The sequence below is a fragment of the Myiozetetes cayanensis genome, unplaced genomic scaffold (assembly GCF_022539395.1).
Source record: "Myiozetetes cayanensis isolate MyiCay16 unplaced genomic scaffold, myiCay2020 scf14, whole genome shotgun sequence".
Taxonomy (NCBI): Eukaryota; Metazoa; Chordata; class Aves; order Passeriformes; family Tyrannidae; genus Myiozetetes; species Myiozetetes cayanensis.
In genome coordinates, this window is record NW_026087048.1 from 19219182 (window position 1) to 19230518 (window position 11337).

The following is an 11337-nucleotide window of genomic DNA, read 5'->3' on the forward strand; positions in this document are numbered from 1 at the left end:
TCTCCGCGGCGGGGCGGATGGTGCGGGCCGGGCAGCGCGTCCCGTTGCCGGGTGAGGCGGTGCCGCCATGGCCGCGCCGGCAGCGGGGCGGGCGGCCCGGCAGGTGGGTCCGGCACGGCCGGGAACGGCCCCTCCGGCCCCGGAACGGCCCCTCAGGACTGCCCCTCTGCTCAGGCAGAGCAGCCGCGGCGCCCCCCTCACCCCTCGGCTGGGCGGCGCGCCCTGGTGTTGCTGAGGCGATCGGGGCTGCGTGGGGTCCGCTCCTGCCTGAGGGGAGGAGGCGGCCGGTGGGTGTCGGGTCAGGGCTTGGGGCTGTGGAAATGCGTCCTGAATGCTGTGGGTTTTAGCCCGGCGAGACCTCGAAATTGTTTGGTTAAGGTAAATAACGCGGTTTTGACATGGGCTGATGTGGTTTCCTCACAAGGCTGCCCCGAGTTTGAAGTCCTTTATTAAGGGTTTTGAGGTCCCTGCCCGGTGCTGCGAGAGGAGTGTGAAATGTGTAAGGAAACAGAAAACCTCAGTCCTGAAGTTTATTCTCGTTGCTTTGTGAGGTCTGTTTTCGAATTGATTTTTCCCCATCTTTTCTACAATCTATAACTGAGTAATTGGCTTTGTATTGTTTTATTTATAATAGCACAGAAGTATGGGAAGTCACATGTATTTTTGCCCCTGTGTTTAAGAAGCATTTAATTTGGATTAAATCCTTCTCTCTGATCCCATGAGGCTTGGTTACAGGTATAATTTTTATTTTCTAACTTGCTTTTTAGGTGCAAGAAGACCTTCACAAACTTAAAATGGAAAATATCAACCTGAAAGGAGCAGTAGAAGCTGTGGATATCAGTGACCTCAGAACAGCACCTGAAAGAACTGAACTTGGGCTGAGAGTAAGTAAAATATAATAAAATAAATAAAATAAAATAGAACAGATCAGATACAGAAGATTATTCAGTTTTTAAAGTCTCTGTCTTGCTTGGAGCCGCTTATTTGTCATCCTGCAGGATCCCTTTCCAGTCAGCAAATGATGGGATTCCTCAGACATTACAGTTCAGAATGTTGGCTTCATTTTTTGGGTCATCAGAATGAACTGATCTTGTGTTCATCAGCCAAAATCAGATATTTAGTCCAACAGAGGCACAAAGTTTATCAACTTTTCAGTCGGGTGGAGATCTGGATTGCTGAATTAACTGAGTTAAATTTAATATCACTCGTACCTTTGCAGTAATCTAAACATTATTTTTTCCCTCTTAACAGAAACGTGCTGAAAATTACTTAAGTGCTGTAAATGGACAAGTGTTACCTATTTGTTCTGCTGGTAATAAAGAAGTAAATTCAAAGGAGCCCCCTAAATGGTAAGTGAAGCAGCTGTTTTATTGCAGCAAGACACAAAAACTGTGGTAACAGAACCTTGTCAAGCAAATGGGAGCGTTGGCCTAGATGAAGTTAATTTGGTCATCTGCTATTTGGGTTTTATTTTAAGGTAAAGAAACAATACAAAAGAAAATGTAGTTCTGAGAAGATAAAGCAGCATTCTGCTAATTCCTCTGGCTTTATTTTTGCTGAGTGCAGATGTAAATAAAATACAGTCTTTGGGATTTAATCAGATGAGAGTAGTATGGGTTTAATAGGCAAAATCAAAGCAACTTAAGAAAACCTCGCTGTTTTTCTTTCTCCACCAGGGCCCTTCCTGCTGGGGCTCCTCAGGAGCAGCTGGTTCTGCCTCGAGTGGCTGTGGAGCCTGGGAGTGCCCAGATGTGCAGCAGATCAGCACCTCGAGTGGCTGTGGAGCCTGGGAGTGCCCAGATGTGCAGCAGATCAGCACCTCGAGTGGCTGTGGAGCCTGGGAGTGCCCAGATGTGCAGCAGATCAGCACCTCGAGTGGCTGTGGAGCCTGGGAGTGCCCAGATGTGCAGCAGATCAGCACCACGGGGGTCTCACGGCTCTCAGGTCTGAAGTGACCCCTCATTACTCTGCCAGAGACCCCCTGGGATGGGTAGCACGGGGCACAGGTGGTGTGTGCAGGGGCTGGGGGAAAACCAGGTTGCAGCCAAATAAGCACAGGGGCTGTTTTCCCATCAAAACTTGTCCTGTGGGCAGGAGCTTGTCCACAGGTGTCAGAGTGGGCTTAGGGTTGTTGTTTAATATTGTTATTTCTGGGTCCTGTCAGCAGCAGAGTAAGAAGGCAGACCCAGCTCAGGGGGATTTGGGGAGCGCTGTCCCTCTCATCTTTTTTTTTTTTTCCCCTGCTGTGGTGGAATTGTTTTTTTTTTTCTCCTAATAAAGCCTGGGAACCATAAAGAGGTGTCTCCCACTCCTGCACTGATCATTCCCTATCAGAGAGGGGACTCTGCAGTGTGAATCATCATCTCCTGTTTTAATTGGGGAGGTGCTCAGTCCCCCCAGTCCTTTCTCCATGGCAGCAGCAGCTTCCCCTCTGTAGAACGGGGTGCTACAGTAATAAAATAAACACCAGAAAACCACTGAGGAGGGGAAAATTGAACTTTCTGTCTCTGTGCAGCCATGTGGGTAAAAGAGTAATTGGCTTGGATAATAACTTTTGTTCTTACAACCCCAAATCTAAACGAGCATCTCATTGATACATCTGCTTGTAATTACTACCAAAAGAAGATGTTGTGCAGATAAATAAATTAAACCATTTTAAGTGCTTTCACAAAGTAATGCAATTGTTTAATCGTTCAAATGCACATCTAATGATTCTTGAACTTTTTTATGGCATGTTTTGTTTGTGAAAAGTGGAATTTTCGTAGATGTATTTTTATGTTTATGCGGTAGAATATGAACCAAAATCTTTTCAACTTAAGAAACTTCTGCTGCAATAAAAACACAGGGCATCACTTCTGGCTTTAATAGAAAAAGTACGTGCTTTAAGGACTTCTTAAAAGAAGGAATTTGTGAAGTCTTTTTTCTGTCCATTGGGATTTAAATCATAATAATGTGTATTAGGAGAACAGTTGAACTAATTCCATGCAGATCACGCAGTGCATTGAGAACTACCGTGTTTTAATTGTTGTTATTATAAGGATTTTTGACTTCCTCTTTTACTGATAATCAAGTGCTTTGTGTGCACAGAGTCCATGAGCTGTACCTGATCCAGAGAAGCTGTTCTGGGCCATCAGGTCAGTGATTCCAGGATCCAAAACTCTTTGGCAAACGTGGCCAAGGTCGATTGGATTCTTACAATCATTTTGGGAAGCCCAGGGAACCCCCTCCCAATAGGTGGGGTGTCCATAAACCACCTGACCTGTGCTGACCCAGGGAATCAAACCTCACTGCCTTTCCACTCCAGATTTAGCTCCAAGGAAGTTGTGGGAATTTCAGAACTTGGAATGGCAGTAATTGGACAAAGTTTGACCACAGTGCATCTGTGGGTAGTAGTTGTAATCCTTGCAGTTTTCCATCTAATCATAAGAGCACTTTGTTTGGCCAGTGCTGTGTGGGGTCAAATAACATGATTTTTTTATCATTATTTTGCAAATTTATTGGACAACTCCTGCTTATAAACACTTCTGTCCTGGTGCAGTTATTTTAAGATTATGCCCATTCTGTATTTCAGCAGCAGGTGGAAATGGATATTAAAATCATGCTTGTCCCAGAGAATGTGGAAAATAAAGCTGCTTTAAAACATCAGAATGATGAGACCAGGCTGCCACTCATAACTAAGAAAAGATCTGCTCCTGTAAGTAACTTATATTAATTTCTGGCCTTGTTATATGCATTGCTTTGCACTGTTGTGATTAATGTGTATTAAACATAAAGAAGAGAAATGTTTGAAGTGAAAATACCACAGAAATTCCTAATTTTTGGCACTGGTGTTTTGAGTGATAATACTGGGGAAAAAACAAACCTGTAATGTTCCAAGATCTCAATCCAGCAAAAGTATAAATTATACCTGAGAATGTGCCTGGTCTGTCAGGAAACTTAGGGGGAGGAGATGAGCAAACTGGAGCTTGTGGAGTTTTGGGTATGACCCAAAGATCAAAGAAGAAGTAAAAGGAATTTTATTGTCAAAAATGGCCTTTCTGATGCGGTTTGGGAGGGAAGTTGCACTCCTTGCAGGGAGCACTTTGGGACGTGGGGGACAAATTCAGCTCCTTTCTGTCCATCTGGAGATACTTCCATGTCCTGGAGATCCCAAGTTATTCTGGAGCACAGCCTTCCTTTTGTGTCTGGTTGAATGTGAAAATGACGTTTTTAGCCAAGTGTGCTTTTAAAAAAATAACTTAATAGGCACAGGCAGCCCTCCGAAAATCAATTATGTTCCCAAATTTAGCACAGCACTGTGGTCCTCATGCCTGATGCTCCCACACGGGGATGCTCTTCTAGGGTTTAATTTATGGAATAGGATATTATGCTCTCAGAGATATTCTGGGGTGTTTGCTTTTAAACAACATCAAGAGGATCTGTGAATGGCCCAGTTGTGAGCTGCCACTTGTAAAAAATGATTTTTTTTTTTTTTTTCAAAGCTGTTGCCCAGACTAAGAGGTGATTTGTCTACCCCTGTGATCCAGAGTTAATTAGAAAAAAGCATCATGGCTAATAGCTTTTTAGAACCACTCTAAAACACTCACAGAGAGGAATATTATCCTACTGCAGAGAGCCATGTGTTTTACCACTCTCCCTGAGACACTGAGCACAGAAAACTTCTTATTGGTGACTTAAATTACAAGCGTTTAGTGAAAACGAGTCAAGCTCTCAGATACATATTTACAGTTTGCTGAGGCACTGGCAGGGAGAGGGGCTAAAACCCAAGCAGGTATTTCATCTCTAATTTCTTCTATTAAAATGATTAGATGATTATTATTATTATATTTGTTATTCTGGTTTTACATCCTGTGGCTCAGTGTCATGTTTTGGAGTGTCCTGGGGTGGGGGGGTAAAACGTTGCAGTTTAGGATTTGCCAAATCCTCTGCTGAGCTGTCAATTTTTGGTTGAGGGCGATCCCCAGCAGCACGATGACAGAGAGTAACCACCGGCAATCAGTGCGGGTCCGCAGGGCTGGAATGTAGTTAATTTTTGGTCAAATAGAGGTGAAAAGTCGCTAAAATAGTCAAGGCAGGGGGTCCCAGCCCTGTGTTTGCCGTCAGAGGGCGCTGCTGGAACACGCGCGTGCCCAGGGGGGTCCGTGGGTCAAGGAGCGGCTCCCCCAAAAAATCACCGGCGAAACGGCTCTCGTGGAAGGAAATTAAAAACTGATTGCTTGCTTGGCTGCCTTCGGGTGTGTTCCCAGAGCTCTCAGGGTGTCTGAGCGGTGAGGAGGAAGGGAGAGCACAAATCTACCCGGAGCTTTTGTTGTCCTGCCCTTGGAGTAGTTGGAGAAATTACTAGGAAGGAGCTCATTGTTTCACAAAAAATGGCTTTGCTTGCTCTTTGGTATTAGAAAGTTGCTGATGCCGAGTTTTATCATAGAAACTAAGAACAATTAACTATTGCCCTTTTGTGCTTTTTTGGGGTCTGATTAGAAAGCCTCATTCTCTGCAAAGTTCTGGAGTTATTTGAAGAGGAGGGCTGTAATTCTGTTTGAAACACACCCTGGCACCACTTCATTTTGCAGCCTATGTGTGGCTAACAAATGAAAAACGAGGAGTGGATAATTATTAAATATGTATACTTCCCGGGGAGCACCCAGCAAAAGGAGCAGCAATCTGAGTTGCAGCAAGAATAATTCTGACATCCTGCTGCAGTGCAGGGAAGATTCACAGCTCCACCTTTCATTTGCAGGGGCTGCTGTTCTCTTGCAGAATTATACTGGCACTTTCTGGTCCTTGTTTGCTTATAAATGTATATTATGCTGTAAACTTAGGAACCTTTTCATTTATTCATGAGGTGGAATTTAATGTGGTGATGATTTCTAGCCTTTATGAGTTGCATCTTCTCCAGTGTGACTGTAATGGTGATGGCAGTGTTTTGGGGGGGGGGGATGGATTTTAAGCTGACTTGTTTGAGCAAAACCTTTCTAATCATATCGTCAATTATTCATTCTTTATTCACTATTTGCATCCTTGCTTCTCCCTGAAAGTGCATTGATTTCTCAAATCTTAAAGCAAGGGCAGTTCTTCTCATTTCAAAAGGAGTTGGAGAAGAAAATCAGGTGTCTCTTTGGTGCTCCCAACCTGCTTGTGTTTTAAACCTCTACATCTGGCCATAATTACAGCCAAGGCAGAATTTGGCAGTGGGAGCAGAATGAGACTTAAACAAATGGATGTTCCACTACAGTAAATCAAAATAAGCTGCTCGGGTTTGTATTACGGTGTGTAATCATAATAAGCAGCACAGTGATTTAATAAAATCCTCTTGTCACTAAAAATAAAAAGGGAATAATTGGAGAGCTGGAGTTAACAGATGACTCCAGTCAGCATCCCCTCAACCTGGAAATGGGGACGTGAAGGTCACCCCATCTCGGCTGACAAACGGAGAACGTGCTGTTGGTAAACAAATTAATCTTTGCAAAGGTCACCATTTGTTTGAAGTTTTTCTGCAGTTCTTGTCAGCTGGAATTGGAGATTGACTGTCAGTTCGCAAGGCAGGGGTGCAGCCAGAGCTGCTGAAGCTGGTGCTGGTGGGGCTCAGCATTCCCTGACAAAGCTGGAGCCGGATTGGGATGCCATGGGCTGCTGCTCTGCAGCTGTCTCTGGACAGGGATGGAGCCCACCCTGAATCCCAATAAGTTATCCCTGCCTCTCCCCCCTCGTGGATCTGGCCCTTTGCCACAAGGAAAATGTAGAGGAGTCCAAGCCAGCAATTATCTTCCTCACTTCCTTCTGTGCTGCTCCTGCTGCCTTGGCAGAAAGCAGCTGTGGGATCCTCCAGAGTTCTCATCCATTCCCCTTCCCACCTGCCAGGGTGGGGTTCTGATGGGGGTGGGTTTGTGGGAAAGCTGCTGGTGGGTCAGGAAGGGGAGACAAGCTGCATTTTTCCAAGCATGTGGAAAACTGACAGTTCAGCCCCATCTGGGGTAACTTTAGGAGCTTAAAGTAGGCAAGAATAAGATGAGACCTGGTGCAGTTTCTGATTGTTTCCAGCTAAACTTGCCCTCCCCAAAGTCTTTGCTGACAGTTTCCCGAGCACAGTGAGAACTGCCCTGAGTTCTGTTCATTTTATTTTGCTGTGCTCCCTCCTTCCCTGTCCAGTGGGAATCAAATCCAGTCCATCAAATCCTGCCAGGAACTTCTGGACAAAAAATATGGGGGTAGGTGGCAGTTTGGAGGAGATAGATGGAAGGATAAATTACTCTGGTATAAACCTTTTTTTTACCATCACTATCAAGCCCTGTGATTTTTCTGCTATTTACTTATCAAATCTCATCTATCCAATTTTCCTGGTTGATAAATTGTAGTTTTGACACACAATGCTCATATTTTCTATATATTTAATACTAGTGTCTATTCTGGGTGAAAAACATATTTATAAAGATATTTACCCAAAAAAAAAAAAAAGAGAGACATTGTTCTAGTTAAATATTGCTGGGTAAAAAGAAAACAAATAGAGAACTAATCAGAAAATCCCTGTGGTGTTCCAACAAGTGCCCTATTTAAAATGAAGCAAAAAAAAAAAAAAGGCAAAAATAAAGTGGGAGAGGTTTATCCACAGGAGAAAAACACTTTAGAAAGGGTAATAGAATTGTTTTTCTCGTGTCCCAGGTTAATTACACTCAGAAGCACTTGAAATGAAAAAAAAAATAGTTTTTCAGCACGCTCCAAGCATATTTTAAGGCAAGGCAGCCTCGGTCTGCCCTGCAAATGAAGTGCTCCCTTCCAGCCCTATAAAACTGAGCTTTAAAATCCCTTTGATGGAGCAGTGGGGCCAAAAATAAAGCCTTTTTCTTGCAGTGCTTAATATTATTTTTAAAGTCTTCTGTTGTGGTTTCGTTGGCTTCATTTTAGTGAAAGTAAGTGCTGGGATTAAAGCAGTTTTTGTCACCTTTTTGCTTTGCCATCTCAGGGAATTCTTCAGGGGGGCAGCAGGTGCAGCAGGCAGGGTGCTGGAAGGGCAGGGAAGAGCGTGGAAATAGGGTGGAATTTTGGTGGGAAACTCCTGGGACAGCTGCATGTTGCCTGGAATACAGGAGGAGGTGGATCGTGGCACTGGGCAGTGGAAATGAGAGATTAAATCACATTTTAGTCGCATCAGTCCTTGCTTTAACACGACACCTGCCATGGACTTTATAGAAATTAAAGGAGAATTAAATCTGTCTCCAGGTAAAAAAAGCCCCAAGCCTCCAGGCTGCTTTTGAACTCACACACTGCACCTGAACTGCTTTTCTTTGTAGCTTATTACATCTCTATAAACACAATTAAAATATATGTATCTCTATATATCTGTGCTGTTTATCATAACAAAACTCCTGGGGTTTAAATTAGGATAAGAGCAGCAGTGAAAGCAGTGCTGCTTTCCTGATCCAACAGAACAGCCTGAAAAAGAGTGCCTTTCATTAAATTTCTTCCCATTTTTATATATTTTTCTTGTGTCCTCAACAAACAGCTGGGGTGAGAGGGAGTAGGCAAATGTGGTTTATAATTTCTTTTTTCTCAGTATCAAGCTACTTCTTTGCCAACTGGTGTAAAAGTTAACCTTTGTTGTGTGTTTATTTCTCTTTTCTTGGAACATGAGGCCAGGAAGATTTATCGGGCAGGAAAAATTAGAATAGTTGATTTTGAGCCCTCTCATTTCCCTGCCAGGAGGAGAAGCAGCTCTTTAGAATTTCTTCTGCCTTTCTAGAAGGTTGCTGGTTGATGTTATTCACTAATTATGACACAACAGTGCTCAAAGATCCCAGTCGTGGCCTGGATTGTGCTAAAAACTTAATAATCAGTCATTAAAAGCCAATATTTTAAGGCAGAAAGTCCCAGTGTGCTCTGGTAGAGCTCAATACCATTATTCCCCACTTTTCAGATCTGTTAATATTCCCCAGCTTTCTGATTTGTTCTGTTTATTGTTGTTTCAGGTAATTAATCATTCATAATGAAATAATGATTTAAAAAAGCAAATAAACAGTTTCCCAGCACGTGGCATTAGGTCAGCAGTAAAGTTCAAACATTTCTATCCACTGTTCCTTTTTCCTTCTGCTACCTTTGCCAAGTATGCATTTTGTATATTTAAAGGCTGTTCAGTCAAGAAACACCATGTTTGCTTAATTTTAATGAATATAATGTAAACTTCTTGTGATTTTTAGTATCTGATACACTGATTTTTGCACAGCATCAATTGAATGTAATTACCTTTATTACAAATGGCTGAAGTAACGACAGTAGATGATACTGTAGCCTGTTCATAAGTAGGAAAAGTTGTTAAATCCTCACGAAACCTCTCAGAGCAGAAATGATATTTATTCTTTATTTCTGTGGGGGTAGAGAAGTGCAGCTCTGTAAATGCCAGGCTTCCCTTTTTGTTAAAAGCAGTTCTGTTTCTCTTCCCAGCTGTGCAGTCAGAAGACAGGGAAAGGCCACCCAGCTGCCACCCTTTGTGCTTTCCCTGCCTTTCCACCCCCGGATTCTCCCCTACCCCAGCTGGGAGAGGACACCCCAAAAGGTGGGTGACACAGCACCCCAAAAGGTGGGTCACACCTGGTAAGAGTTGGGATGTCAAACACTGCAAAGGCTCTGTGTGTGGTGGAGGTTCTTCTGTGACTAAATGAATCAAACGGTCATGATTAACATCTGTTTATTAATCATTCAGTCTTAACTAGACCTGCCCTTGCCCTGTGTTGGCCACCAGTCCCTATTCATGGTTCCATTGTGTTTACATGGGCTCATTCTGCTCCCTTCTGCATTTTTAACTTGCACTGCCCAAGCATAGAATTCAATATATTATGTACAGCCATGGAATTCCCTTTCAGGATCAGCACTGTTACAGCACCTTTCATGTATTTGTCAATTTTTATTGGCAAAGCTCACCTTCCTTGAAGGTAAAATATTGAGTAGTGAAAGGTATGAATGAGTTAAAGAAAACTGCTGCTTTTGTAGTTTTGATGGAGAACTTGGCTGTGCCTTTGTTTAATTCTTTCTTCCTTTGTACTGATTCGTTTTCTTTCCTAACTGGAATACCTGTGAGTTGTTCAGGAATGTCATCTTCTTGTAGGTGCTCTGAGCCTGACTGGCCAAAGGCTCATCCTTCCAGCAGCACAGGTAACTCTGCAGACCCCTCCTGGTGTCCCCAAGGCAGCCCCTTCCCGTGAATTCCACAGGCAGGCACAGAAATCAGCTGGAGGTGAGTACAAACCTCCAACAACCATCACTTGCATCTCCAGCTTCACTGCCAGGCCCTTGTTTATCTCCTGGGGAAGGAGGTGCCTGATGAGCCCTCCCTCACAATCTGAGGTGCTCAGAGATGCACACGAGCATCCTGTGCCTTGCAGCTGAACAGGAACCAGATTTCTTAATTCCTGTGAGGATTTTGGGTCCTGTTCATCTCTGGAATCCTCATGGGTTCCAAGTTTCAGCTCGTGAGCACCTGAACCTGCAGCTCTGAGCACTGGTGTCAATGGAAAGCCAGAGCTCCTGGAAATGATGACCCTCAGCAGCTGGCCAAGCCTCTCTTTTGCCACGTGATTAAATGAACGAGCAATAATTAATGAGTGAATCCTGCAATCAGTGTTTTCCTTTCACAGGGCAGATTAGCAGCAGGCTGGACCCTGGGAATACAGACCCCACCACCTTCCCAAACTCCAAGGAAGCAATTTATGGCACATCTTCCTCCAGCCAAGGGAACATTGCACCTCCTCCACCCAGCAGCTCCGTGGCTTCAACAAGGAAATCAAAGCCAGTGAGGACAAATCCAGCTCAGCAGGGGGAATCTGAGGGGCAGATTCCCTCTCAGACACAGGTATTGGATTAAACTGATCACTCAGACACTCAGGATAATGAGGTTTTTATTCATGTTTTTAATACTGTCTTCACCAAAGCTGGTTGAGGAAGTGACTGTAAATCACTGACTTGCTGCAGGAGGGTTTGAACCAAATCCAGTAAATAGGAACTAAAATAAGAACTAGTTCATGTATTACCAAGTTCTTCTTTCTCGAGACTTCTACCTAAATTTGTCTGTTTTTTCTTCTTTTTTTCACTTCTTAGAAAACCAAGAATCCACAATCTTAAGAAATAAGTTTAGAAAGGATGTTAGGAGGTTATCCAGACCTCCAGGCAGAATTACCTGTACCTGTAATATTGCAGACAGATGTTTCTCTAACCTGTTCTGAAAACTTTGGGTGATAGCAACTCCAGAGCCTCCCTAGACCATCTGTTCCAGTGCTTAACTAACTATCTCTACTGTTATAAAAGAGTTTTTAAATGTTTCATCTAAATCCCCCTCACTGCAGTTAAGCAAAT

The 11337-nt window shown here is 43.5% G+C and overlaps 1 protein-coding gene across 6 annotated transcripts in view; it reads left to right on the forward strand.

Moving 5' to 3' along the window:
- Window positions 1–20: 20 nt before the first annotated feature.
- Window positions 21–11337, forward strand: part of IQCH (IQ motif containing H) — a 48199-nt gene continuing 36882 nt past the window's right edge. For 3 of the 6 annotated variants that reach the window (XR_007628143.1, XM_050309517.1, XM_050309519.1), the window contains exons 1-8: window positions 21–103; window positions 768–884; window positions 1252–1349; window positions 1677–1944; window positions 3572–3694; window positions 9433–9544; window positions 10094–10222; window positions 10623–10837. Coding sequence is in view for 5 of the 6 variants with exons in the window: in XM_050309517.1 (XP_050165474.1) it covers window positions 68–103; window positions 768–884; window positions 1252–1349; window positions 1677–1944; window positions 3572–3694; window positions 9433–9544; window positions 10094–10222; window positions 10623–10837 (1098 nt within the window). In the remaining variant the exon portion in view is untranslated. Of the gene's footprint in view, window positions 104–265; window positions 379–767; window positions 885–1251; window positions 1350–1676; window positions 1945–3571; window positions 3695–9432; window positions 9545–10093; window positions 10223–10622; window positions 10838–11337 lie in introns of those variants that run through there. The other 3 variants (XM_050309518.1, XM_050309521.1, XM_050309522.1) reach the window with 3 other exon arrangements.